The sequence below is a fragment of the Brachypodium distachyon genome, chromosome 1 (assembly GCF_000005505.3).
Source record: "Brachypodium distachyon strain Bd21 chromosome 1, Brachypodium_distachyon_v3.0, whole genome shotgun sequence".
Classification (NCBI taxonomy): Eukaryota; Viridiplantae; Streptophyta; class Magnoliopsida; order Poales; family Poaceae; genus Brachypodium; species Brachypodium distachyon.
In genome coordinates this window covers 17,184,896-17,208,716 of record NC_016131.3, presented here as the reverse complement: position 1 = coordinate 17,208,716, position 23,821 = coordinate 17,184,896, and the positions used below count along the sequence as shown (strand labels likewise).

General features: G+C 44.0%; 2 protein-coding genes and 1 long non-coding RNA gene across 6 annotated transcripts; 2 read left to right on the top strand and 1 right to left on the bottom strand.

Annotated features, from left to right (window-relative positions):
• Nucleotides 1-677: 677 nt before the first annotated feature.
• Nucleotides 678-2,175, bottom strand: LOC112270047. The gene is made up of 2 exons (XR_002962352.1): nucleotides 1,727-2,175; nucleotides 678-1,447 (listed from the first exon to the last, which is right to left on the bottom strand). It is a non-coding gene; the product is annotated as an uncharacterized LOC112270047 (long non-coding RNA).
• Nucleotides 2,176-8,507: 6,332 nt separating this feature from the next.
• On the top strand, nucleotides 8,508-15,801 carry LOC100839763 (calmodulin-binding transcription activator 3). 4 transcript variants are annotated; one of them, XM_010237259.3, is made up of 13 exons: nucleotides 8,508-8,781; nucleotides 9,191-9,310; nucleotides 10,006-10,121; nucleotides 10,561-10,649; nucleotides 10,779-10,821; nucleotides 11,235-11,412; nucleotides 11,529-11,648; nucleotides 11,728-12,065; nucleotides 12,566-12,913; nucleotides 13,082-13,767; nucleotides 13,848-14,424; nucleotides 14,944-15,267; nucleotides 15,544-15,801. In XM_010237259.3, exons 1-13 carry the CDS (start codon nucleotides 8,739-8,741, stop codon nucleotides 15,661-15,663), a joined length of 3,102 nt encoding a protein of 1,033 aa, XP_010235561.1. In that variant the 5' UTR covers nucleotides 8,508-8,738; the 3' UTR covers nucleotides 15,664-15,801. The 4 variants fall into 4 exon arrangements, with proteins under 4 accessions (XP_010235561.1, XP_024313805.1, XP_024313804.1 ...); XM_024458037.1 differs by lacking the exon at nucleotides 8,508-8,781 and adding an exon at nucleotides 8,862-8,991 and having other exon boundaries at nucleotides 11,734-12,065; XM_024458036.1 differs by lacking the exon at nucleotides 8,508-8,781 and adding an exon at nucleotides 8,862-8,991.
• Nucleotides 15,802-16,455: 654 nt separating this feature from the next.
• Nucleotides 16,456-17,397, top strand: LOC100825694 (multifunctional methyltransferase subunit TRM112 homolog A). The gene has a single exon (XM_003562641.4). It carries the CDS (start codon nucleotides 16,600-16,602, stop codon nucleotides 16,999-17,001), a length of 402 nt encoding a protein of 133 aa, XP_003562689.1. The 5' UTR covers nucleotides 16,456-16,599; the 3' UTR covers nucleotides 17,002-17,397.
• The last annotated feature ends 6,424 nt before the right edge of the window (nucleotides 17,398-23,821 follow it).

Genomic DNA, 23,821 nt, shown 5'->3' with positions numbered 1-23,821 from the left:
TTGGTACCCGTGTAGTACCGGTTACTTGTACAAGTAACCACTACTTGTGATACTCATCCCTCCTTCACATTGGTTAACATTTTCTTGGTACCCGTGTAGTACCGGTTACTTGTACAAGTAACCACTACTTGTGATACTCATCCCTCCTTCACATTGGTTAACATTTTCTTGGTACCCGTGTAGTACCCGTTGTTGAAGATGCCCTAAAGGAAATCTAACTCTTCGTCCAATCCGGCCTCATTATAAAATTCGATATATATTTTTTTTAATAAATTGTGAAAAGGATCATAGTTACAAGGCATGACCAAGTTGTGTAAGCTCAACGTCATATGCTTTGAAACCTCGATGCTTTCCTCATTGGCAGTGAGTTCACACAACCCCGTGTCGAGGAAACTAGCGCATACACCTCGAGTCCAAGGTGCATGACGCCAAATTAAATAGACAAATTTAATGCTGGATTGGCTTAAGCTATAAAAAGAATCACACATTTCTTGTTGCGACAATACGACTTTCACTTACAACCATGTAATTATAATACTTTCTTCGATCCATATTAATTGTCTCAAATTAGCCCAAATATGGATGTATCTATGGCTAAAAAGTGTCTGGATAAATGTAATATTTCGACAATTAATATGCCTAAAAAGTTGTTGGTTTTTTTTCACAAGAACAATCTAATATTATTGATAACGAAAAATGGTACAATGGATTGAAGAAAAGCAAGCATTAATAACAAAAACCTGACGAAAACAGAATTGTCATTAGATTGAAAGTCGCAGGTGGTAGGTTTTGATAACCACGTGAAAAGTGATGCGAACCTAGGACCATTAGACACACTCTGGACAGGACCATGCCACTTGGAAGGAGGGTTACTGAAACATTGCTCCATCGTTAATCTCCATGAAAAATAAAAGGAGCCATAACACCTCTGGTTCCCCACCTCGATTCGTGAGTGATGCGATGGATATGATGGAGGAGTAAAATGCACCCACGGTCCTAATATTTTCACAAAGGTGTCAGGTTAGCCCTAATTGTTTGAAAGTGCACGTGTAGGTCCTATATCTTTGATAATTAGTTCACTGCAGGTCATATTTGTGTATGCGTCTCTCTAATCGGTCTTGATCGTTCTACGTGACGGTTTGACCTTTGCCACGTGGCCCGGGCCCACATGTCAGATACCTATAATTTGCAAAAGCCTCCCTATGTCCTCCGTTATTTTCACCCACGGTCCTCCTCTAACACCCCTCCGCCTTCTGCTTCGCCTGCCTCACATCCTCGCCCCCGCAACGAACACTGCTGGCCAGGAGCCCTACCGCCGCCTCGACTCGTCCTTCTCCCCTCCAGGCCCGACGACACCCTGCTTCAGCTGTGGCCTCGTCGTCGCCCACCTCTCCTTCCATCCTGCGTCCCGGACCTGGATAGAAGCAGGAGATGGAGCTCCGGCTTGCTACAATTGAAGGTCTGAAAGTCAATATTGGGGAGAGTGACAAACAAGGCTGCAGCTGATGGCAAATGCTATAGCAACTGAGACTGCAAAAGCCAACATTTAGCTCGAGGAAGATCTGAAGAATGCGCAGGCTGAAGCTAATGATTATCTAAACAAGCACATGACGCAATACCATTATACCAATGGTGGCTTTGGCAGTCCGGTGGCTGATGTTCTGAAGAGTGTGCATGTCAGTAATGGAAGCTGTGGAAGTTCTGACCCAGAGAGCTCAAGACGAACCAGATTGACAAGGAGAACGCGCTGTAGAGCATGGCGGAGGAAAACGAGACCCTCAGTTCCGAGGCGGGCAGGAAGGACCGAAGGAGGCCGAGGTGCAGTAGAGGTACGAGGAAGCAGTGGCGGAGCTGGAGCTAGAGCTGGCCAAGGCCGCGGAGCAGGATGTCCGGATGCGGCTCGCGTACGTGACCGAGGAGTCCGACAAGAGCAGCCGTCGCGCGCCTGGGCCTCAGAGCCGCTGGACGCCGATCACGCCGTGGCAGCGAACACCGCCGCCTCGACCTGACCTTCTCCCTGCCGGGCCCCGCTCCTGCTGCGGCCTCGCCGTCGCCCGCCTAGCGCACCTCGTCGCGGCCCGCCTGGCGCACGAGTCCGCTGCCTGCACCGCCACCCGCCTCGAGGAGGAGCGTTGCGTCATGGAGGCCGCCGTCGTACGGAAGTGCTTGCGGGAGATCTCGATGCTGCCTTCCGCGCCCTCGAGGAGGAGGCCGCGCAGGTGGAAAGAACAGAGAAGGCTTTTTTTCCTTGCAAGTTTCTTGTTCCAAAGGGTACCTGACTTGTGGGCCAGGGCATGTGGCAAAGGTCAAACCGACACGTAGACCGGTTAGAGGGAGGCATACATAAATAGGACCTGCGGTGAACTACTTATCAAAGACATAGGATCTAGACGTGCATTTTCAAACATTTAGGATTAACTTGACATCTTTCTAAAAATATTAGGGCCACGGGTGTATTTTACTCTATGATGGAGCCAAAGGCTTATATTCCGTACAACATTATCTACGTTGAAGAATGCCGCTACTAAAGGTATGTATTTCTCCGTCCAACAAATGATGTCTCAATTTTGACTAAATTTGAATGCATCTATAAACTAAGTCATGTTTAGATACATCTAAATTTTGACAAACTTGAGACATATTTTGTTGGACTGAGGGAGTACTTATTTTGAAATGTACACAGTACATAACCTACATAGTACTCATTCCAATCCATACTATTTGACGTCCCGACAACGAAAACAACTTTCTAAAACGCCAATCAATAGGAAACATGGTTGTAGTTCTTGTTGGAAAGTGTATGCATGGCAGGAGCTAGTAGCCCGCCATCTCCTCCGATCACCGCGTCATTCCCTTGTATAGGATTAGCTTGGAGGTCAAGTCTAGAGATTGTACTTCCCTTGTATTATCCTTGTAATCCGTGATTGATTGATCACAGTGAATATATATATATATATACATACATATATATATATATATATATGAACCATGCGGCCTCCATTGGAGGTAGTACGCTTCAACCAATAATTTCACATGGTATCAGAGCTCCGTCTCCTCAGAGCTCATCTCAAATATGTCATCGTCTACCTCCATATCCGCGGGCCTCATCGCGCCCCTGGTTCCAGTCACCGAGAAGTTAACTCGGGACAATTACATCCTATGAAAGTCACAGGTTTGCCGCCGCTGCGAGGGAACCAACTCCTCGGGATCATTTACGGCCCGACGCCGCCCGAGTTCATCATCGTCAAGAAGAAGGATGAGGAGGAGGAAGATGAGAAGGTGTCAAACCCGGCGTACATACGCGGGGTTACTCAGGATCAAATCGTCCTGGGATACATCCTGTCTAACCTGTCGAAGGAGATCATGGTGCAGGTTGTATCCCGCACCTCTGCAGCTGAGATATGGAAGGCGCTCGAGTCCATGTTCACGTCCCAATCTAGGGCGCGTGTCGTGCAGATCAGGGGCCAGCTCGGCAAGATAGAGAAAGGAGCAGAAAAGATTGCGGACTACTTCGCGAAGCTCAAGGGCATGGCAGACGGCATGGCAGACGTAGGCCGTGCCATGGACGATGAAGAATTTGCGCCGTACCTTCTCGCTGGGTTAGATGAATCATACAACCCGGTCGTAGAGATCATCAACTCCAAGGACGGGAAGGTGCAGATTGGTGACATCTATGCACAACTTCTCGCCACGGAGGCCCGTCTCGAGCGCCAGGGAGCTGCACCCTCCCAGTACCAAGCGTCGGGGAACGCTGCACAGCGTCAAGGCCACGGCAATGGTGGCCGTGGCCGTGGTGATCGTGGACGCGGTCGTGGCGAAGGTGGCCGTGGCGGACCTGCACCAGGAAATCGAAGCTGGGGTCGTCAACCTGGCGTGCATGGACAGCGACCCATCTGCCAGATCTGTGGCAAGATGGGCCATGTTGCCTTCGACTGCTGGAACCGCTTCGATCCGGAGTACGAGCAAGGTGAGAAGGTTGCCGGCGCTGCCATGAACTCTTACGGCATTGATACGAATTGTATACAGATTCAGGTGCCACCGATCATATCACGGGTGAACTGGAGAAGCTCACTGTCAAGGGGAAGTATCATAGAGATGATCAAGTCCACACCGCGAGCGGTTCAGGTATGAATATTAGTCACATTGGTCATTCAGTGGTACATTCCCCTACTTGCAAACTACACCTTAAAAATATTCTCCACGTTCCTAATACCATGAAAAATCTTCTGTCGGTTCATTGCTTTACTACTGACAATCATGTTTATATCCAATTTCATCCCACATATTTTCTTGTTAAGGACCAAGTCTCGAAGAGAGTTCTTCTGCTCGGCAAATGTAGGGGTGGTCTCTATCCTCTACCCTCACACGCTCTCCACCAGAACCACCAGAAGCAAGCTTATGGCGTCTACACACCTACCTCCACCACATGGCATGATCGGTTAGGGCATCCGTCTTCCACCGTCACTCAGCGTGTTATCCAGAAATATCGTCTACTAGTTTCTTTTGAGTCAAATAAACAGTTAGTTTGTGATGCATGTCAACAGGCAAAGAGTCACCAGTTGTCTTATTCTCGTTCCAGTAGTTTTTCATCCAAACCGCTTGAACTTATTTATTCGGATGTATGGGGACATGCACCCGACTCCGTTCGTGGGAATAACTATTATGTAAACTTTATTGATGATTACAGTAAGTTTACATGGATCTATGTGTTTAAAAAGCGTTCACCTGTTTATCAGATTTTCCTTGATTTTCAAGCTCAAGTTGAACGACTTTTGAATCATAAAATCCTTACCATGCAAACTGAATGGGGGGGAAGAATATGAGAAGCATAACTCCTTTTTTCAGAAAATTGGGATTACCCATCATGTTTCATGCCCACATACGCATCAGCAAAATGGATCCGCTGAGCGAAAACATCGTCACATTGTAGAGGTTGGCTTGTCTCTTTTGGCGCATGCTTCTATGCCATTGAAGTTTTGGGACGAGGCTTATCCTTTGGCCACTTATTTAATTAATCGCACCCCTAGCAAGCTCTTGAATTTGTCCTCGCCTATTGAGCGTTTGTTTCACCAACCACCGAACTATCATTTGCTTCGCGTTTTTGGATGTGCGTGTTGGCCAAATCTCTGTCCCTACAATACCCGCAAATTAGCCTTCCGATCAAAACAATGTGCGTTTCTTGGGTATAGCGGTTTACACAAAGGCTACAAGTTGACATCTCTACTGGTCGGGTCTACATTTCTCGTGACGTTGTCTTTGATGAGACTGTTTTTCCCTTTGCCAAACTCCGTCCAAATGCCGGTGCCCGTCTTAAAGCTGACATGCTTCTCCTTCCACCAAATCTTCATGGGGATAGACCACTGCATGATCACATGACTAATACTCATACTTCTAACGCTTGTGCTAGCTCAGATTGTGTGCAGGGTCATGCGCGGACACATGTGCATGCTCACGGTGCAAATTTGGATCAATTTGATGCAGAAATTGTGGCCCAAGCAAATGATTCTGGCGCTGATTACGGAGATGATTCTTTCGGCGCTTTCGAGGAAACCAGCAACGAATCTGCCTCTGATTCCGTGCCGGTTCGGTCAGGCCACAGCACAGGGGCGGGAAGCAGCCACCTGACAGCCTTGGGATCGTCGCCCTCATCAGCGCGGCAATCATCTCGCGCTAGCACGGGACATGCCCCGGGCGGATCTTCCTCGGGATCTTCACTGTCCGGATCTTCTGTGGCCACCACGTCTGGAGATCAGGCTGCATCTGATTCTGCTGATTCGGCATCACCATCGCCCGCACCGGCCCCAAATCATGCTGTCACACGATCCATGACGTGAATTCATCAGACAAGGAAGCTGACGGATGGTACAGTGAGCTATGGTCGGTATGGCCGGATCATTAACCTTTGTACCACCGGAGAACCTAAAACCAACTTGAGGCCTTTAATGATCCGAATTGGATTAAGGCAATGCAAGAAGAGTATGATGCTCTCAAGAGAAATGAGACGTGGCATTTGGTGCCAGCCAGAGATGCAAGAAATATCATTGATTGCAAATGGGTTTATAAGGTGAAGAGGAAAGCTGACAAAAGTATAGACCGTTACAAAGCAAGACTTGTGGCCAAGGGGTTCAAGCAACGATATGGAATTGATTACGAGGACACCTTCAGTCCTGTAGTCAAGGCAACGACAATTCGATTAATACTGTCCTTAGCAGTATTAAGAGGATGGGAGATGAGACAATTAGATGTACAGAACGCGTTTCTTCATGGTGTTCTGGAGGAGGATGTCTTCATGCGGCATCCACCAGGGTATGAAGACAAGAAAAGGATAAATCATGTCTGCAAGTTAGACAAGGCCTTGTATGGTTTGAAACAAGCCCCAAGGGCATGGTACTCAAGGCTCAGAACATGGCTACAGGAGCTTGGGTTTAGTCCCTCCAAGGCAGATACGTCTTTGTTCTTTTATAACAAGCATGACATCAAGATATTTTTGCTCGTATATGTCGATGACATTATAGTAGTCAGCTCCTCAACTAAGGCCGTGGCAGCTCTCCTTCTTGGTCTGAAAGCAGACTTTGCCTTGAAGGACCTAGGGGAGCTACACTATTTCTTGGGCATTGAAGTCAAGAAGACAAGTAAGGCAAGTATGCCACTGATCTGCTGAAGAGGGTGAACATGCAGAATTGTAAAGCTGTGCCAACTCCAATGACAACCATAGAAAAATTATCTATTGATGAAGGGGATCCACTGGGAACCGAAGACACAACAAGGTATAGAAGTATAGTTGGAGCATTGCAATATTTGACACTTACTCGTCCTGATATATCCTTTGCGGTAAACAAGGTTTGTCAATTTCTGCATGCACCAACAACAAGTCATTGGACAACAATAAAAAAAATCTTGAGGTATCTTAAGGGTACATGGGAGGTTGGACTGAAATTCACTAAGTCACCTTCGACACTAGTAAGTGCTTTCTTAGATTCTGATTGGGCTGGTTCGTGTGATGACATAAGATCCACTGGTGGATTTGTTGTGTTCTTTGGCTCTAATCTCATATCATGGTGTGCTCGGAAGCAAGCAACCGTGTCAAGATCAAGTACAGAAGCGGAGTACAAATATGTGACCAATGCAACAGCTGAAGTGATCTGGATCCAGTCCATCCTACGGGAGCTGGGCATACCGCAGCCTAGTACACCATGCTTATGGTGTGATAACATTGGCGCTACATATCTTGCAGCAAATCTTGTCTTCCATGCTCGAACCAAACATATAGAGGTTGACTACCACTTTGTTCGTGAAAGGGTAGCTCGAGGGCCATTGGAGATCCGATTCATTCCATCAGCAGATCAGGTCGCAGATGGGTTTACGAAGCCTCTGCCTGTGCAGAAAATGAGGATGTTCATACACAATCTCAACTTGGGAAGTCGTGATTGAGGGGGGCTGTTGGAAAGTGTATGTATGGCAGGAGCTAGTAGCCCGCCATCTCCTCTAATCACCGGCGTCATTCCCTTGTATATGATTAGCTTGGAGGTCAAGTCTAGAGATTGTACTTTCCTTGTATTATCATTGTAATCCGTGATTGATTGATCACAGTGAATATATATATGAACCATGTGGCCTCCATCGAAGGTACTCCTACGCTTCAACCAATACTTTCACAGTTCAACTTAACCGTAAATCTTTTAAAATCATATTTGGCTGTCATAGACGAAAACGACCGGCTGGATAACAAATTAACAATGTTTCGTTAGAATGGAAAACGAGCAGTCAGCAGAGCACAGTTTGAGAATTGATTGCACCATTTGGTTTGTTAAAACGAAACGAGCATAGTACAGGTAGGCGTTGTGTTCCTTGACAGCATAGGATACCAGAAAGCCTAGACTAGGAACCGGTTGGTGTAGGGATCAGGTAGGTTCCACTAAATCTCCATCAAGTAGTCGGTTCACTCACTTCAACTTAACTGGTAGTTGGATCAACCCAATCTTTCCTGTTATGCACACCCATTGGATGCAGAATCAGGTAGTACGTACAGTACAGCACCCCCATCGAACAGCTCGGAACTGAACTGGACAGCTTACCAGGCCTACAGACTACATGCAAACATTCTGTCAGCCAAAAAGCCAGACCAAACGCTAAAATATGCCCATTTTGCACACGAGGCAGCACGTACGCACGTTTATCTTCGCAAAAGGTAATCCTAAACTTTGGTGTCTATCTAATCTATCCATCCTCCGAAATCATGATCAACCAGCGGTCCAGCGGTCTTTATTCCTTAATCCGCGAGGGCAGTACAGTAACTTCACACTGCGAGTTGCGTCTCCATCAAACCCGCCGTCACATGCGGGCGGCCTCCGCGGGCTCGGGTCTCTGTCTGGGTCGGGTTCCGTCCTTAACCAGGGGTTAACTAACCTACCTAACCCCAGACCGCCGTCCATCCGGAGGGCAGTGCCGTCATTCTGCGCCCCTCTGAGCTGACCACACCACCTTCTTCCGCTGCCTTTTCTTTTCCTCCTCTCGCTCTCAGAGTCTCAGACTCAGTCTGTCTCTCCGGGAGCAAATATTCCAATCCGACGGTGCGGTGCTCCGAGCCGACTCCATCCCTCGAAGCGCCCCCGCCGACGGACCCGGTAAAAAGTCCCCCTCGGAAAGCGAGCGAGCGATTGGACCAGAAGGAGGGCGAGGAGGAGGAGGAGGAGGACTGGAGGAGACAGCGGGGCGTGCGGACCCGGTCGGATCGTCTCATGGCGGAGATGCAGAAGTACGGGCTGTCCAACCCACCCCCAGGTGCGGATACGCGTCCAGCCTTTTTCACGGCGGTTGATCCGTACGCCTGTCTAGGGTTTTGTGCTGATTTCGTAGGGTTTCCCTATTTGTTCGGGATGGTTTTTTTTCCGGGGGGTTTTCTGGGATGTTTGAGGCGATTCGGGGCTTCGTGTTGTGCTTCGAACGATTCCTCTCGGTTGCAAGTTGTTGAAGATACTTATATTTTTCTGGGTATTGGAATTTGGTTCTAACGCCTTCTACGGAGTATTTGCTTACAGTTTGTTATGGAGTTGGTTTAGTAAAAATGAAAGGGAACTAATTATCGGAGCGTAGAGGAAACCTGGACTGCATGCTAGTGTTGAAAGCGAATTTTGAGTGGTTACTGGTGTTGGGGGTTACTGACTGACTAATGTCGCTGTTAATTTTGCAGACATTCCCGAGATACTGCTGGAAGCTCAGAATCGATGGCTGCGACCCACTGAAATCTGCCAAATACTGTACAACTACAAGAAATTCTCCATTGCGCCCGAGCCACCAAACAGGCCTCCAAGTATGCCTTTTCCTATTTCGAATTTTGGACCATCTTCTTAGAAAATGCCAGCACTGCAATGTTTGGTGTTCATCCGTTTTTACACTCGACTTGATGGTGTAGACTTTATGTTTTTAGGCGTTTAATAGCAAGCCAACTAGTTCACTTGTTGAGCTCCTAGAAAGTAGTATGCTCGAAATGTTCATTTCAAGCAGCAGTGTGTCTAAAAGCATTTTAATTTTGGAACCTATAGCAGTCTAGCTTAGAATGAATAAATCCCCGAAAAGGAACATCTCTTGCAGCTTGCATTAAGAATGTGTACTGCCATTGCATCAATTATGTACAGCATGCTCCAGTGCTAATTGGCTCCTTTGAACTTTTAGAAGATGAGGAACCATGCATACATTAATCTAATCATTTGATAATGGGGATAAACATTTTATCTACACATGAGGCAAGGTTTTTATGCCTTTATGGTAGTAGGTGGAGGTTTGAATTATTTGTTTTGTGATTTTACTTTGGAGTGAACTCCCTGTTTACAGGGATAACTGCCATACTTGATTGTTATTCTTGGTTACATTTTCCTTGGTATCCTGTTTGCTGTAGAATCTGTACCTGTTTGAATTGCACCTGGTACATGTTGATTATTGTAGAATACAGTGATATACTGATACTGAGATTGCTTGCTTACATGAACTTCCATACCACTCCTGTAGGCGGCTCACTCTTTCTATTTGACCGAAAAATATTGAGATACTTCAGAAAGGATGGACACATCTGGAGAAAGAAGAAGGATGGCAAGACAGTCAAGGAAGCTCATGAAAAGCTGAAAGTCAGTACAAGATCTTCTGTAGAAAACTTCCTTTCTCGTAAAATTTCAAGAGACATCAGACAATTGATAGCTACTGGTGTTCACTTGCTCATGAATCACTTCAATTCTGTAGTATCAATATTTCCTGAACATATATAGCTGCTGTATGCTACTGTCTAGTCTATCTTAAATATCCATCTCTCTATTCATGTGAGGTTGCTGCTCTTAGTCTCCAAGATATAACTTGCCAGAAAACGTTATCAAATTGTTTTCCTTGATGACATCTTTCTGCAACTTGATTACTAGAGGACGTAGTTACAATTTTATTTATAAGCTTTTCACTGAGAAAAGAATTGCATCACGCTGCCAAAATAGTTGCAATTATTTTACTGTAGCTCTTGAGTGTCCTTCTCTTGTGGCTTTATCACTAAATCACTAAAGCTGAATCTTGTCCTTTTAGGTTGGCAGTGTTGATGTACTTCATTGCTATTATGCACATGGCGAAGAGAATGAGAATTTCCAAAGACGGACCTATTGGTTGTTAGAAGAGTAAGTGTTGAACAGCGCAATAATTTGAATCACTTTTTTAAACAAATTTGGATAGTGTTGAGATGATATCACAACAGAAGTATGCCAACATGCCATGATTTCATAATTGTCCTCTCTTTTTCCCTGCAGGGGTTTCATGAATATTGTTCTTGTGCACTACCTTGACATCAAGGTATGTTTAGTTTCACGTGTGATAAACTCGTATTACTTTAATTTCCTTGCAAGTTTTGGTCAATAATTCAATATGCGCTGAAAATTTCACATGCATCAAATCAGCACCAACTTAGCTTGTATGCAATGCACGCCCTCTCCATTTGTAATCCTCTCCTCCATACAAAACAAGAAAACAAAATAACAAACTAAAAAACCCTCTACAGGACACCGCACACTGTGATTGTCATAGTCCAGTGTCTTGGCCTTTGTAAACTGCAATTGCTACTGCATTTGCTCTTCTGCTCACTTGATATAATGATGAATTCAATATCATGTGGCATGCAGTTTGTGTTTTCATTTATCTTTGATGTAAGCCTTTATCTATGAATATTGCTTTTCATTATATGATTTGCTAAGTAAAAATGATTTCAGGGTGGCAAACAAAGTTTTAGTCGTTCAAAAGAAGCTGAAGAGATTGCACGATTATCAACTGATGATAGTCCTGCATGTTCAAACTCTTTCGCTAGTCAGAGCCAGGTAGCCTCCCAAACTATGGATGCTGAAAGCCCAATTAGTGGACAGATTTCGGAATATGAAGATGCTGAAACAGGTCTTGCTGTTTCTCTATCTTCGTTCTGCATCATCTGCACTAAGTTCATATTAACTGGTGCATATTCAATAACATAACTTCTTTCAGTGTTTCTAAAGCAAAATTCGGTGCCACAGATAATAATCGAGCAAGCTCCAGATACCACCCTTTCGTTGAGATGCAGCAGCCTGTGGATGGAGTCATGATGGATAATCTGTTGGGTTCTCCAGCTCCAAGTACTTGCGTAAATAATCTAGGCAAGATTCATGTCTACCTTGTGACTTCCGAAGTATTCTGCAAATGTTGACTTCGGGCTTATATTTCATCTTACAACAGCTGCAGGTTATCAGGGTGAACTGCAGGCTGCAACAACCGACTTAAACAATCATTATGTTACTCGCCATGGCATAGCTAATGTGTTCAATGAAGCTGGAGCTGGATTAAGGAGTGGTTCCAAATCTCCACTTGATTCAGTGCATTTCCGTGAGGCCTTTCCAGAATATTCAACTGGGCTCATGGAGCCGACACTCCATTCTTCTGTCGCCACCATGGGGTCCAACAATCTGGATGACAACTCTCGCTTAGAAACTTTTATGACCGAGGAACTGTACACCAACAACCTAACTCAAAGGGAAGCTGATGCGCTGAGTGCTGCAGGCATGACGTCCTCGCAGGTGCTTTGCTCTTCTCTTGCGTTTATTTGCTTGTTTTCTTGTGAGATGTTTGTTTCTGTGCTGTAATCTCGCATGTTCCCTACACCTTCTGTCCTTTTTGCCTACTATGGAGTCCTTCAGACCACTTGCAGAGGTGTAGGAAGATCCTTCCTGGTCTGTATTGTCATAGCATGGCAATATACTTTTTATCTGAATGCACTTTGCTATCTGGAATTTCTATGCTGCGGATGGTACGTATGCATGGTCCATGAGGAATATTCAAGTGTATTGTGTTTCACTACCTCAATTTTCAACTCTTCAGTATCCACTGCTTGTTGTCGTATACGCAAGAGAATAAATTAGTGACAGTGGTAACACTGGTTGACTAGCTTTAGAAATTATTTGTCTGAATTATTCCATATATGTACTCCGTGTTTTTCATCACTGTCTCAAAAGGTGCGATAGATGATGCATATTTTTTTGTTGTAGCCATAAACTGATATGTTACCAAATATTTGCAGGTGCAGAGTGAAAACTATGCAGATGGAAGCATCGGATATCCACTATTAAAGCAGTCATCATTGGATCTCTTTAAGATCGAGCCCAATGGTTTGAAGAAATTTGACAGCTTCACCAGATGGATGAGTGACGAACTTGCAGAGGTAGCTGATTTGGGTATCAAGTCCAGTTCTGATGCTTTCTGGAGCAGTACTGAAACTGTAAATGCTGCTGATGGCTCTAGTATACCTATCAACGAGCAGCTAGAGCAGCTAAATGCATATGTAGTCAGCCCCTCTCTTTCCCAAGACCAGCTTTTCAGCATTATTGACGTTTCTCCAAGCTGGGCATACAGTGTCTCGGAGATCAAGGTTTTGCACAGTTCTTTATTTTTCTTCTTCTGTTGTTTTGCCCGTAGGCATGATATAAATTTTCCTAAGCTTATTGCTGTTTTACATTGATCATTCTGTTATACTCTAATAAATTTCAATAGCTACATATCATTAATCATCTCACTTCCGATTTTGATCCTAATGCAGGTCTTAATTACTGGTACATTCTTGACAAATAAAGAAAACGTGGAAAATTGCAAGTGGTCATGTATGTTCGGGGATGTTGAAGTACCGGCTGAGGTTTTAGCAGATGGATCCCTGCGCTGCTACACTCCAGTACATCAATCTGGGCGAGTTCCATTTTATGTGACATGCTCAAATAGGGTAGCTTGTAGTGAAGTGAGGGAATTCGAGTTTTGTGATTCTGAGACCCAGTATATGGAGGCGGATCCCCATACTACTGGTATTAATGACATGCATTTACGTATCCGTCTTGATAAGTTGCTTTCCCTGGGACCAGATGACTATGAGAAATATGTTTTGAGCGATGGAAATGATAAGCATGAGTTAGTCAGCACTATCGGTGCCTTGATGCTTGATGATAAATTTACAAACCTGGCATTACCATCAGATGAAAAAGATTTTTCTGCTGCACAGGATAAGAATCTTGAGAAATTGGTGAAAGATAAGTTGTATTGTTGGCTTATCCATAAGATACATGATGATGGGAAAGGTCCCAATGTGTTAGGCAAGGAAGGACAAGGCGTGATTCATTTAGTAGCTGCACTTGGCTATGATTGGGCTATTAGACCAATTATTACTGCAGGTGTACCTGTGAACTTTAGGGATGCTCGTGGATGGACTGCGCTTCACTGGGCTGCGTCTTGTGGAAGGTATTACAAGAATGTTTGTACCTTTGAGCATTTCACATTTACTTATCTATGTTGAACTTACAGTATCTCTATTGTTTTAGAGAGCGGACAGTTGGTTCCCTGATAACAAATGGAGCTGCATCTGGTGCATTAACAGATCCAACTCCTCAATTTCCATCTGGAAGAACGCCTGCTGATTTAGCATCAGAAAATGGACACAAAGGCATTGCAGGTTTTCTTGCAGAGTCTGCCTTGACAAGTCATCTTTCAGCACTTACACTAAAAGAGTCACAGGGTTGCAATGTGGAAAAAATATGTGAATTATCAGAAGCCAATGGCTTTGCAGAACCAAGTTCTGCTCAGCTTACTTGCCAAGATTCTGAGGCAGAGTCGTTAAAAGATTCACTTAGTGCAGTTCGTAAATCAACTCAAGCTGCAGCCAGAATATTTCAAGCTTTTAGGGTGGAGTCATTCCACAGAAAGAAGGTGGTTGAATATGGAGATGATGATTGTGGATTATCTGATGAGCGCACGCTTTCACTTATTTCCCTTAAAAATGCCAAATCTGGACAGAATGATATGCCACACTCTGCTGCAGTTCGTATCCAAAACAAGTTCAGAGGATGGAAAGGAAGAAAGGAGTTTATGATTATTCGACAGAAAATCATCAAGATACAGGTATTCTCTGTGCTAGCCTTACCAATGCTTTTCTTTTTGTCTGCTGAACTCTTATAACTGTATAATGCTTCAGATTGCTTGTACCTAGTACATTTGTTTGGTTTGATCACAGGACAGTCAGCCTTCAGACATTTTTATAGAACCAGTACTCTGTTCTTCGATTATTATTTTTAATTGTAAATTAGTACTAAATTGCTAAATTCTTCCTTTTCTATTGTAAACTACTAAATTTGTAATTATTCCAAAATCCCCCTACTTCAAACCTAAGGTGTTTATTTAACCACTAGTTCAATATGTTTTAGAAGAGAGAAAAGAGCATAAAGCCAATTGTCGCAGTAGTAGTAACTCGGAATCTGCTACTCATGGAAATGATGTCAACCCCTGAGTGGTCTTAACTCTTGAGTTTCAGTCGTTACACTATCTTGATGTTATAGTAATTCCAATTATGTTAGGTTGTCAACTATTATGAAATGCTATTGCCTACTTATTTCGCTTACGGTTACTTCTGTTGTTTGCTAGGCCCATGTAAGAGGACATCAAGTAAGGAGAAACTATCGGAAGGTAGTCTGGTCAGTAGGCATCGTGGAGAAAGTTATACTGAGGTGGAGGAGAAAGGGAAGAGGCTTGCGTGGTTTCCAACCGGACAAACAACTTGAAGGGCCATCGCAGATCGAGCCTGCAAAGGATGAGGATGAATATGACTTCTTGAAGGACGGCAGGAAGCAGGCTGAAGGCAGGCTACAAAGGTCACTGGCTCGTGTGAAGTCGATGACAAATTACCCAGAAGCAAGAGAACAGTACAGTCGGCTACAAGCCTGTGTTACAGAACTACAAGACACCAAGGTCAGCTTCTTTTCTTCTTACGAACTTGTTGCTTCTTTTTCCCACAACATATTATTATCATCTAAACTATCATGGCATGAAATCAAGGAGTTAATATCCATCCCCTCCTATTGTTTTTCCTCATTTTCCTTTGATTAAGCTCTGACCTGCCCGGTCTGAAGATGCCATACGCAACTAGAGTGAGCTTAGAGCTAACAAATAACCGAATAAGTGCTTCAAGACAACAGCACAATACCGTCATCTAACTGCGATCCGTATTTTAATGGTTTTGTACAGGAGAAGCAGGATAAGATGCTAATCGAAGCAGCTGGTGCTGATGGAGGCGATTTCATGGTTGATTTGGAGGACTTGTGCGGGGATGACGATGGTCACACACCAATGCCCACTATTTTGTGACGTTGATGAGCTTTGCTAGACCAGTTTAGGCTGTGACTTGTTCGTTTTACCAGAATAGTTGTAAATTCTTGTGCTAGATGTTCACCGCTCACCGTTGACTCAATATAGCTAATACATGGGGATTTCATAGTTCTGTTAGCCGCTTCATGCACTCACCTCCATCTCCATGAGCCATGACTGAATCCGTGGCGTTATTCTTCGTTTTTTTTCCTTTAGAAGGCTTGTAGTGTTCGGTTAGCTGGGTGAACGCTGTCACCGAGATCATTAGAGATCAGCACATGTTCTCTTGGTGGTCAAATTACCATGGTTTTAAATAGCGCCCCATGATCTCTTCCAGATGCTACTGTAGCTACACAGCTACAGGTGGTATAATCAGCCCAAAATTAAAGGTTTCAGCAACGTGCTTAAAAAGTTCTCCAATCTTTTGCTCCCTCCGATCCTAAATTGTTGTTGAAATATTACATGTATTTAGACATTTTAAGAATAAATACATCCATATTTAGACAAATTTGAATCAAGAATTTAGAATAAAAGGAGTATAAAACTGTAAATTTAACTTAGAACAAAAATAAAACATGTGTTGTTCAGAAACGAAGGAAGTACTGGCTTGCTTAACAAAACTAGAACCATCTTTGTAGCGCCCTTTCTCTGTAACCCGCTAACGTATTCTTAGTTTGCTCTTTCACACAAGATCGACGTACGGAGTTTTTTTTTTCTTTAGGGGAGATCGACGTAGCTGAGTTTCTCCCCTTCCCGTGTGCTGGTGTGCATCTACGGCTCTACGGGCCGCGCGTCAAAGCAGCCCAGGCCAAAACCCCCGTCCCGAAAATCCCCTTCTCGTTCCCCGTTCCTCTTCCAAAGTTCCAATCCACCAGTCCGCCGCTAGGGTTTTTATCTCGCAGCCGCAGAGAGCTCGAGAGGGTGAGAGAAAGCGAGATGAGGCTCCTGACGCACAACTTCCTGGCGTCGAACATGAAGGGCGTGAGCACCGGCTACCCGCTCGGGCTGGAGGTCGTCAAGTCGACCATCAAGGAGGTGGAGCTCAACGCCGACTTCCTCCGCGGGATCCTCCCCAAGCTCGACTGGCGCGCGCTCGCCGCCGCCACCTCCGCCGCCGGATACCCGGACCTCCTCCCGGCGGAGCAGCCGTCCGAGGCCGAGTTCTTCGCCGAGGGCGCCGCGGAGTTCGAGGACAGCCCGATCCGCCGCCTCCACCGCGCGCTCCTGGAGATCCACATCGACGAGGGCACCCTCGTCTGCCCCGAGAGCGGCCGCACCTTCCCCATCCAGAAGGGCGTCCCCAACATGATCCTCCATGAGGACGAGGTGCGGGCCTGACTCGCGAGCCGCGACGGCGGGCTGCTTTACTTGCTTGTTCGCTCGCTCGTGTCACCTACAGTTCTCCACCATTCCAGGCTTGGACTTCTAGGATTGGCTGTATGAATTGCTATGAAGTACGAAATGATAATCGTGATTTCGTGAGCTCATAACTAGATATAAATACCATCGTGATGTTTTAGTCGGAATTGTGCCTTTTGTTTTAGTAGTAATTTTGGGGCTCTGAACCAACTGTTCTGTGGCGAACTGCTGTACTTTTTGCGACATGTTATTTGGTGCTCTATGCTTTTAGAACATGATAGGTACTCAGGTAGTAGTGCATTGCATAGACAATACCGCTGTAATCTCATCCAACTGTGAGCTCTCTTCATTATGGAAACGGTGTGCCAGGAATGATCCGGTGCAAAGAAGAATCTCATTTACTAGGGGTTTGGGGGGTCTTGGAGTGGTACAGGGGGGTCGTGACGGTATAAAATTTAACTTGGAGTTCTAGTGAGGAAATCTTAGAAAGCTTGGGCTGTTGAGTAATTTGGCTCCAAATTTGCTGTTTCCTCGTAGATGATGAACCTCAGCGTGGTTATTGTGTTAAAAGCAACTGGTAAGGTCTTCTAAACAAATTGCTGTGTTCAATGGTTTAGGGATTCAATTTTTTGAATTGCTTTTTGCTACCTAGTTTTATGCTGATTATGCATTTTTACTCTTGGTGTGGTTTTAGAATATTGATACTCAGGAGTCAGGAGTGTGCCTGCTTTTACTGTCCAGACTTGTGAATTGTCATGAATCACCTCTCATCCCACGTGAAAATTTGCGCTTGTTCTGTTCCAGAATGAACAATTTGGGGTTCTGTGAATGATATTTGGTGGAGTGTCCAGTATACAATGCCAAATTTTGAAGTACACCATATCGTGGTTAGTCTGAATCTTCACATATTTCATTATCTAACAATTTGTATGAGTATATGGTTGGCTTTGGTGCACCTGTGCAGTACACATGTATATCTGAAGTCTGAAAACATCATTCAACAATGCGAGTGTAAATATACTTTTGAAGTAGCCATGTTGCACACATGTATATTAAACTATGCTTCCAAACTAGTGTGCGACTATCTAGTCTGGAAACTGCATGCATGTTGTGATTACATACATAGGAACATGCTGTTGTCATGTGTTCTACTTGTCATGCATGCAGCAGCAGCTGCTACACCTCATTTGGTTGTCTTCATGTACAATGCATCCTCTTGATGACGAGTGTTGTGATAAGATAGTTTTTCCTTTTTCCAGATATTGTTAAACTTGCAATAACAAAGTAGCTAACCTGTTCTAGTCATTCAGATAGCATTTTGCTGGTTAATGGTAAGCTGCCCAGGTCATTACTTCTACTGTTCTGAATATTTCAGGGGTGGCGGGAGCGTGATTTTTCTTTTGAGGGGGATTTGAGCAGTGTTTCATTTGTTTGTTCTCTTCCTTTAGGTAAATAATATTTCATACACCATACGTCAAGGTAGTTATGCTTATGTATACTCCGTAGTTATGTTAGGTTGGCTAAAGTTTAGAGGAGCAGGAATATTTTATGAGAACAGAGCACACAACTGTATTTAAGTTTTCTACTCATAATATACTTTCAGAATTGCATTATACTTACATGATGCAGTGTTGCGCAATCATTTCTGCTCAAATATACTCCGTCGAATCGAGCATTTAAGCTAGTGCCTGGAAATGTGCAGCTAAAATTTGAGTTTTTGCTACAGACATATAGTACACTTCAACAGTTCATCATGTGATATAGTGCAGGAGCAATCCATGTGAAGTCATATAAAACCCAAACAGGAAGAGCTTTCTCCTGTAGCACCTCTAAATCTTTGGCGCTCAAGCAAGGCAGGTAGCAGCCTATCAAATAATGGAACCCACAAGCAAGCCTTGGTGGGTTAGTTGGCGACCAAGTGTAGAATTTACAACTCCAGGTACGGAGTACATACATCGTAGTACTACATGATACTTCGTCAGGTTTGTTTTCCTCTACTTCCTCCGTCCAACAAATTTGAATGCATCTATACACTAAGTCATGTCTAAATACATCCAATTTTTGACAAACTTGAGACATCTTTGTTGGACGGAGGAAATAGAATTATTTTCTGCCTCTAATTGGCCAATTGAGTTTGACTGCACTAACGAAAAGCATAGGATTTCTTCCTGTAGGTTTTAAGTGATATAAATTTTCTTATAAACTGTAGCGCAAAGAAATCTTTCAGAGACCCTACTACAGAATAACCTAAAATTTTGTTTTGAAATTAATTTGAACCAAAGAGGCTTAGCTGTGTTACCCTGTTTCTGTGATGGTCCATGCTTTTACACGAGGCCTTTTAATGCCGAAGCTGGAATGAATGGCTAGGCCAGTAGCAGCAATTGAATCTTCAACTGCCCCCTGCAACTAAATGCAATCCACTGGGTGCACGTTCATTCAAAAATGCATGTAGAAGAAGGAAACATTTAATTAAGGCTGATGGATTGGGGCCTGTTTCCTTGACGATCTGACATACACCTATAATAGTCGACAAATTGCAGTGTCGCGCAGTTCCAAGATTGAAGTGTGTAATGCGGTGTTCTGGGAACGACATCAGACCAGACTTCTGGAGGCTATGGTCGGTATCGATTGGGTGCAGCGTGTACATGCCTTTGTAGAACGATGGAAACTATACTTGCATTTGAAACAAGCATCGTTCTGCAGGGGCACCCCACCCACACGAGTCTTCGAGTTGTGGTTCACAACTGACAACTGCACTATTTTCGGTAATAAAGCTGTGGCGCAATTCTTTTTTAGTCATAGGTGGATTGGGTATTTGAGAGAATTAAGTGTTCATCGAATACTCTTTATCGGCTTACACCTTAAAGCACTAGTACGAGAAGTGTTAATAAATGAATGAGGTGTTTCGTGCGTCCTATAATCCACACCTAACAAACGGCTCGTTCATGGTTTTCTAATGTTTCTGGATTTGTAGGAAATAATACTTTGCAAACCTTACAAAAACACTATGGTCAAACAAAGGCATAGCAGGTAATTGTCGATTGGTGTTGATTTAGGGTTGATCTTAATTGATTAAGCTATACTACTTTATATATTTAAATAAACATATGTCGCTCTTTGATTCAGAGGGTTTTTCGTAGAAAATTCGGAAGAGTAGAATCCTTAGGAAATAGTCGTACGTAGTCTGACGTGTAGAATTGCATCGTATTGTATGGGAATTATCCTTTGCGATACTAGTGTTTTGTTTAGAGTATTATCCTTCTGAATTAAAAAACACTAGAAATTCCAAATAAGTTGTTTGGTATGTATGAATTACATAGGATAATCCCACGGGGCATAATCCCTAAATTTTCCCTACAAAACACCTCATTTCTGCATCAATTTAAAACGCTGCTCATGCTAGTGTTTTGGTTTAAAGGGATTTGAGAATATTAGGTGAACACCCAAACCCATTAGATGTCAAATCCACACCCAATCCCCTTCAATATCAAATCCAATTGTGACTAAAAATACACTAGTGTCAAATAAGCCCTCAAGATTCTCTTTCATTACGTAATATATGATAATTTCGACTGGCTTGGACCTCTTGGAAAGATTACGTTGTTTCTCTTATAGCCTTGTGTTGTAATCAGCAAACTTTGTTCTGTTTTTTTTTTCTGAGAAGCTCGTGAGATCGGCCTGGATGTTGTCGATGTTCGTTGCTTATTTTTGCGTTTGAAATTCACGTGTCATGACATCTTATTTCTGTGCTTTTTTTTTCCGTTCCCTTTTATCCCCATGTTTCCCATCCCAGCGTTACAAAGATGCCCCAGCTCCTCGTCCATTTTCCGGTAAAAAAAAAAGATGCCCCAGCTCCTACACAGTATCAAAGAACGATGCCCTAGCTCAAACATGGCCTCGATAGAAATGACAATTGTTGGAGCAATAACGCCGTGTGTTCCTGAAAAAGACGTACAGGTCGTGTGTTCCTGGCTGATCGTAGTTTCCGGAAGTGGTGTTGGGGTCAGTCAGACCGATCGATGGATGGACGGATGCACGCGCTGGGCCAAAGCGGTGAATGACTGTATCTGCGTTGCACTTAACTAGGTGGGTGTTTCAGGCAGTTAGCGGAAGTCCCTTCCTCTGCTCAAATTACTACTCCTGCTGGACAAGAGAATATCCGGAGTATAGGATATCCAGATATCCTGCTCCAAATCGCACGAGAGCGCCCACCCGTGCCGATCGAACCGGTGAGCAGCCCCGCCGGGTGGGTGAGCGCTGACCAGCAACTTCCGGGCCCGTCCCATCTCCGCCGTTTGCGGTCGGCCAGTATTTCGGCGTCTGTCGTGAGCGGATGGCGGGCATGAACCGGAGCCGTGCACGAATTGGACATGCATCCCTCACGCAGCTGCGCCTGCGGACCCCACCCGCCACCTAACCCAACCGAACAGCCGGCCCCACATGGCATCGTAACGAGAGACGGCCTGGCCTGGGACTGACTGCGGCGGCGGCGGGCCTGGCTGGCATAGATAGGCCGGCGTCTCGTTCTTTTTCTCCCGGGTTTTGGTCTCGGCGAGGCGAAGTTTCCCCGGAGATCGAAGACGAGACGACGCACGAACTCCGGCCTACCCGGGGGAATGTTGTTTGGAGTCTAGTTTTGTCGTGTGTCCATATGATATGAAGATCGGTCCTCGGTGTTGTGTCTTACGTTCAAACTCAGATGCCAAGCGTTTCTTTGGATTGCAACAACTAGAGAAAGTAGGGACAAGAAAAACACGTGCTTGAATTGAAATGCTATGTACGGTAAAACTTCAAGACGCATGAAATATTGCATTGGTATCTTCCGACCGTCACATATTGAGTGACTCAAATGTGATCAAATATGGATGTATTTATGTCTAAAAGACAGTTTAGATACATGCAATAAAAAGTCATTTAATATGAAACGGATGGAGTACATGACATTTCAGAGAACAAGAAGATAGAGAAGGTACATGTAGAGGCAAGATGTATTGGATTTTTCAGAAGAAAAAATGTGGTATGTGCTTATGTTAATAAAAATATGGAATTGGGATCGAATGAATGCATTATATAATCCAAATAGCTCTTAAACGTTTTTAGGGGTAAAATGTGCGTGAGAGCATATGTGTATGTACTGTGTATCTTTAAAAAAATCCAAACAACCTTTAAGTAAATTTTTTTAAAATAAAAGTCCTCTGAAGTTCCTTTTAAAGCCCTACAATCCAAACTAGCTAGAGTGAGTTTTCTTTTTATTTTGGTCAATGCTTGTGATAGACGTAGCACGATCAGCTCGCCAATACGCTAACTGCTCAACTAGATGACATGTACGTCCGGGTTTCCACCCAACACTGCCACGCTTATTACCCCTGGCCCCAGTCCACTCACTGATTAATTAGTAACTTAAGTAGTTTAACGTATCAAGTAGGAGTATATAAGTGGATGCTTATTTTGAGACGTCTTCTCGAACGTAGGCTAAATTTCTTTCTTGATAGCTAAATAAACAAAAACAAAATAGTGTATTCGATCTCCAAGTCAAAGTCAAAGTCAAAGTATGGCCTAATTTGTTTTGTCCGACTTGAACAAGTTAGTCAAAATTATGTGCCACCTACATGCACGTAGTTCTCAGCACTACAGGGGAGGGTCACGCTGTAACGCGACATTTTGCTTCTCTGTCATCATTAACGTGAGGGTGGTACACGCAGATTTGTCCTTTGCCTAGATCTACAATACTGCACACAGCGGTGGTATCCACAGTGGCTTCGGCGTTCTGATCGACATTTACTGCTTCCGTTCCTAAACATGACGTTCAGACTTTATTTTGAGTCAAATTTTCTAAAGTTTGATCAAGTTTATAAAATATACCTACATTATGAGCACGGAGGATTGCATAAAACTAATTTAGAGTTATTGGCGAGTTGGTATATTTTTATATAAAACTCATCGAAATTTTATTGACTTAGAACAAAGCCAGAGCATCTTTACATTTTGGAATGGAGGGAATAGTATCATACACGGGCTACTATTTTGTCCAAGACAACAACATTCAACATGGATTTACAATGTGAGTAATGTGAGTTTTGAAGTTTCACGAAATTGAGTTTGAAAACAATCTTCCATCTAGATACTGCTAGAAACTTATTCAACGTCATAACTTTCGTGGCACACAAGTACACAACTCATGTTAATACCAAGATGAAACCTTAATACCACCGGATGATGTGGAGCTGCCCGCAGCCCGATTTCTATTCTTGCCATCTGCCTTGTTTCCTCCAAGCTTGTCCAGGACGACACACTGCTAATGCCTACGCCGCCTGCTCCGGGTGCAGCAAAACTGCTGAGGAACTGGACATCATTGTCTTACGTCAAACTTTGCCTAACCATACGAAACAAGTAAAATTTACCGTATGTGTATAAAAGTCATCAGAAAATGTTTTCCAATATGAATATGTTGGCATCACCTTGGTATCATTATACCTCATACTGTTAATCTAATTATTGATCAAAATTAAAATTTGGCACATCATTCCTCGCAAGACTTACAAACTAGGAAGAGAGGAGTAGCTTGGTGAAAGATAGTAACGCACAAGTGCTGGCAGTTGCTGATCTAAAATTCACAAAAGCCAGAAGCTGGAATTTGATAAATTTCCTTTCTCCAGGTTACTGAATTCTGGGGTCAGCAGCTTCTTAACTGCTGGTGAATCCGTGAATAGTTGCAGAGGCAGGCAGGCTGGCTGATCAGCCGAGTCGGGCCCATTCGTCAGACAAACGAGCGACATTAAACCCACGCCATAAAGACGGC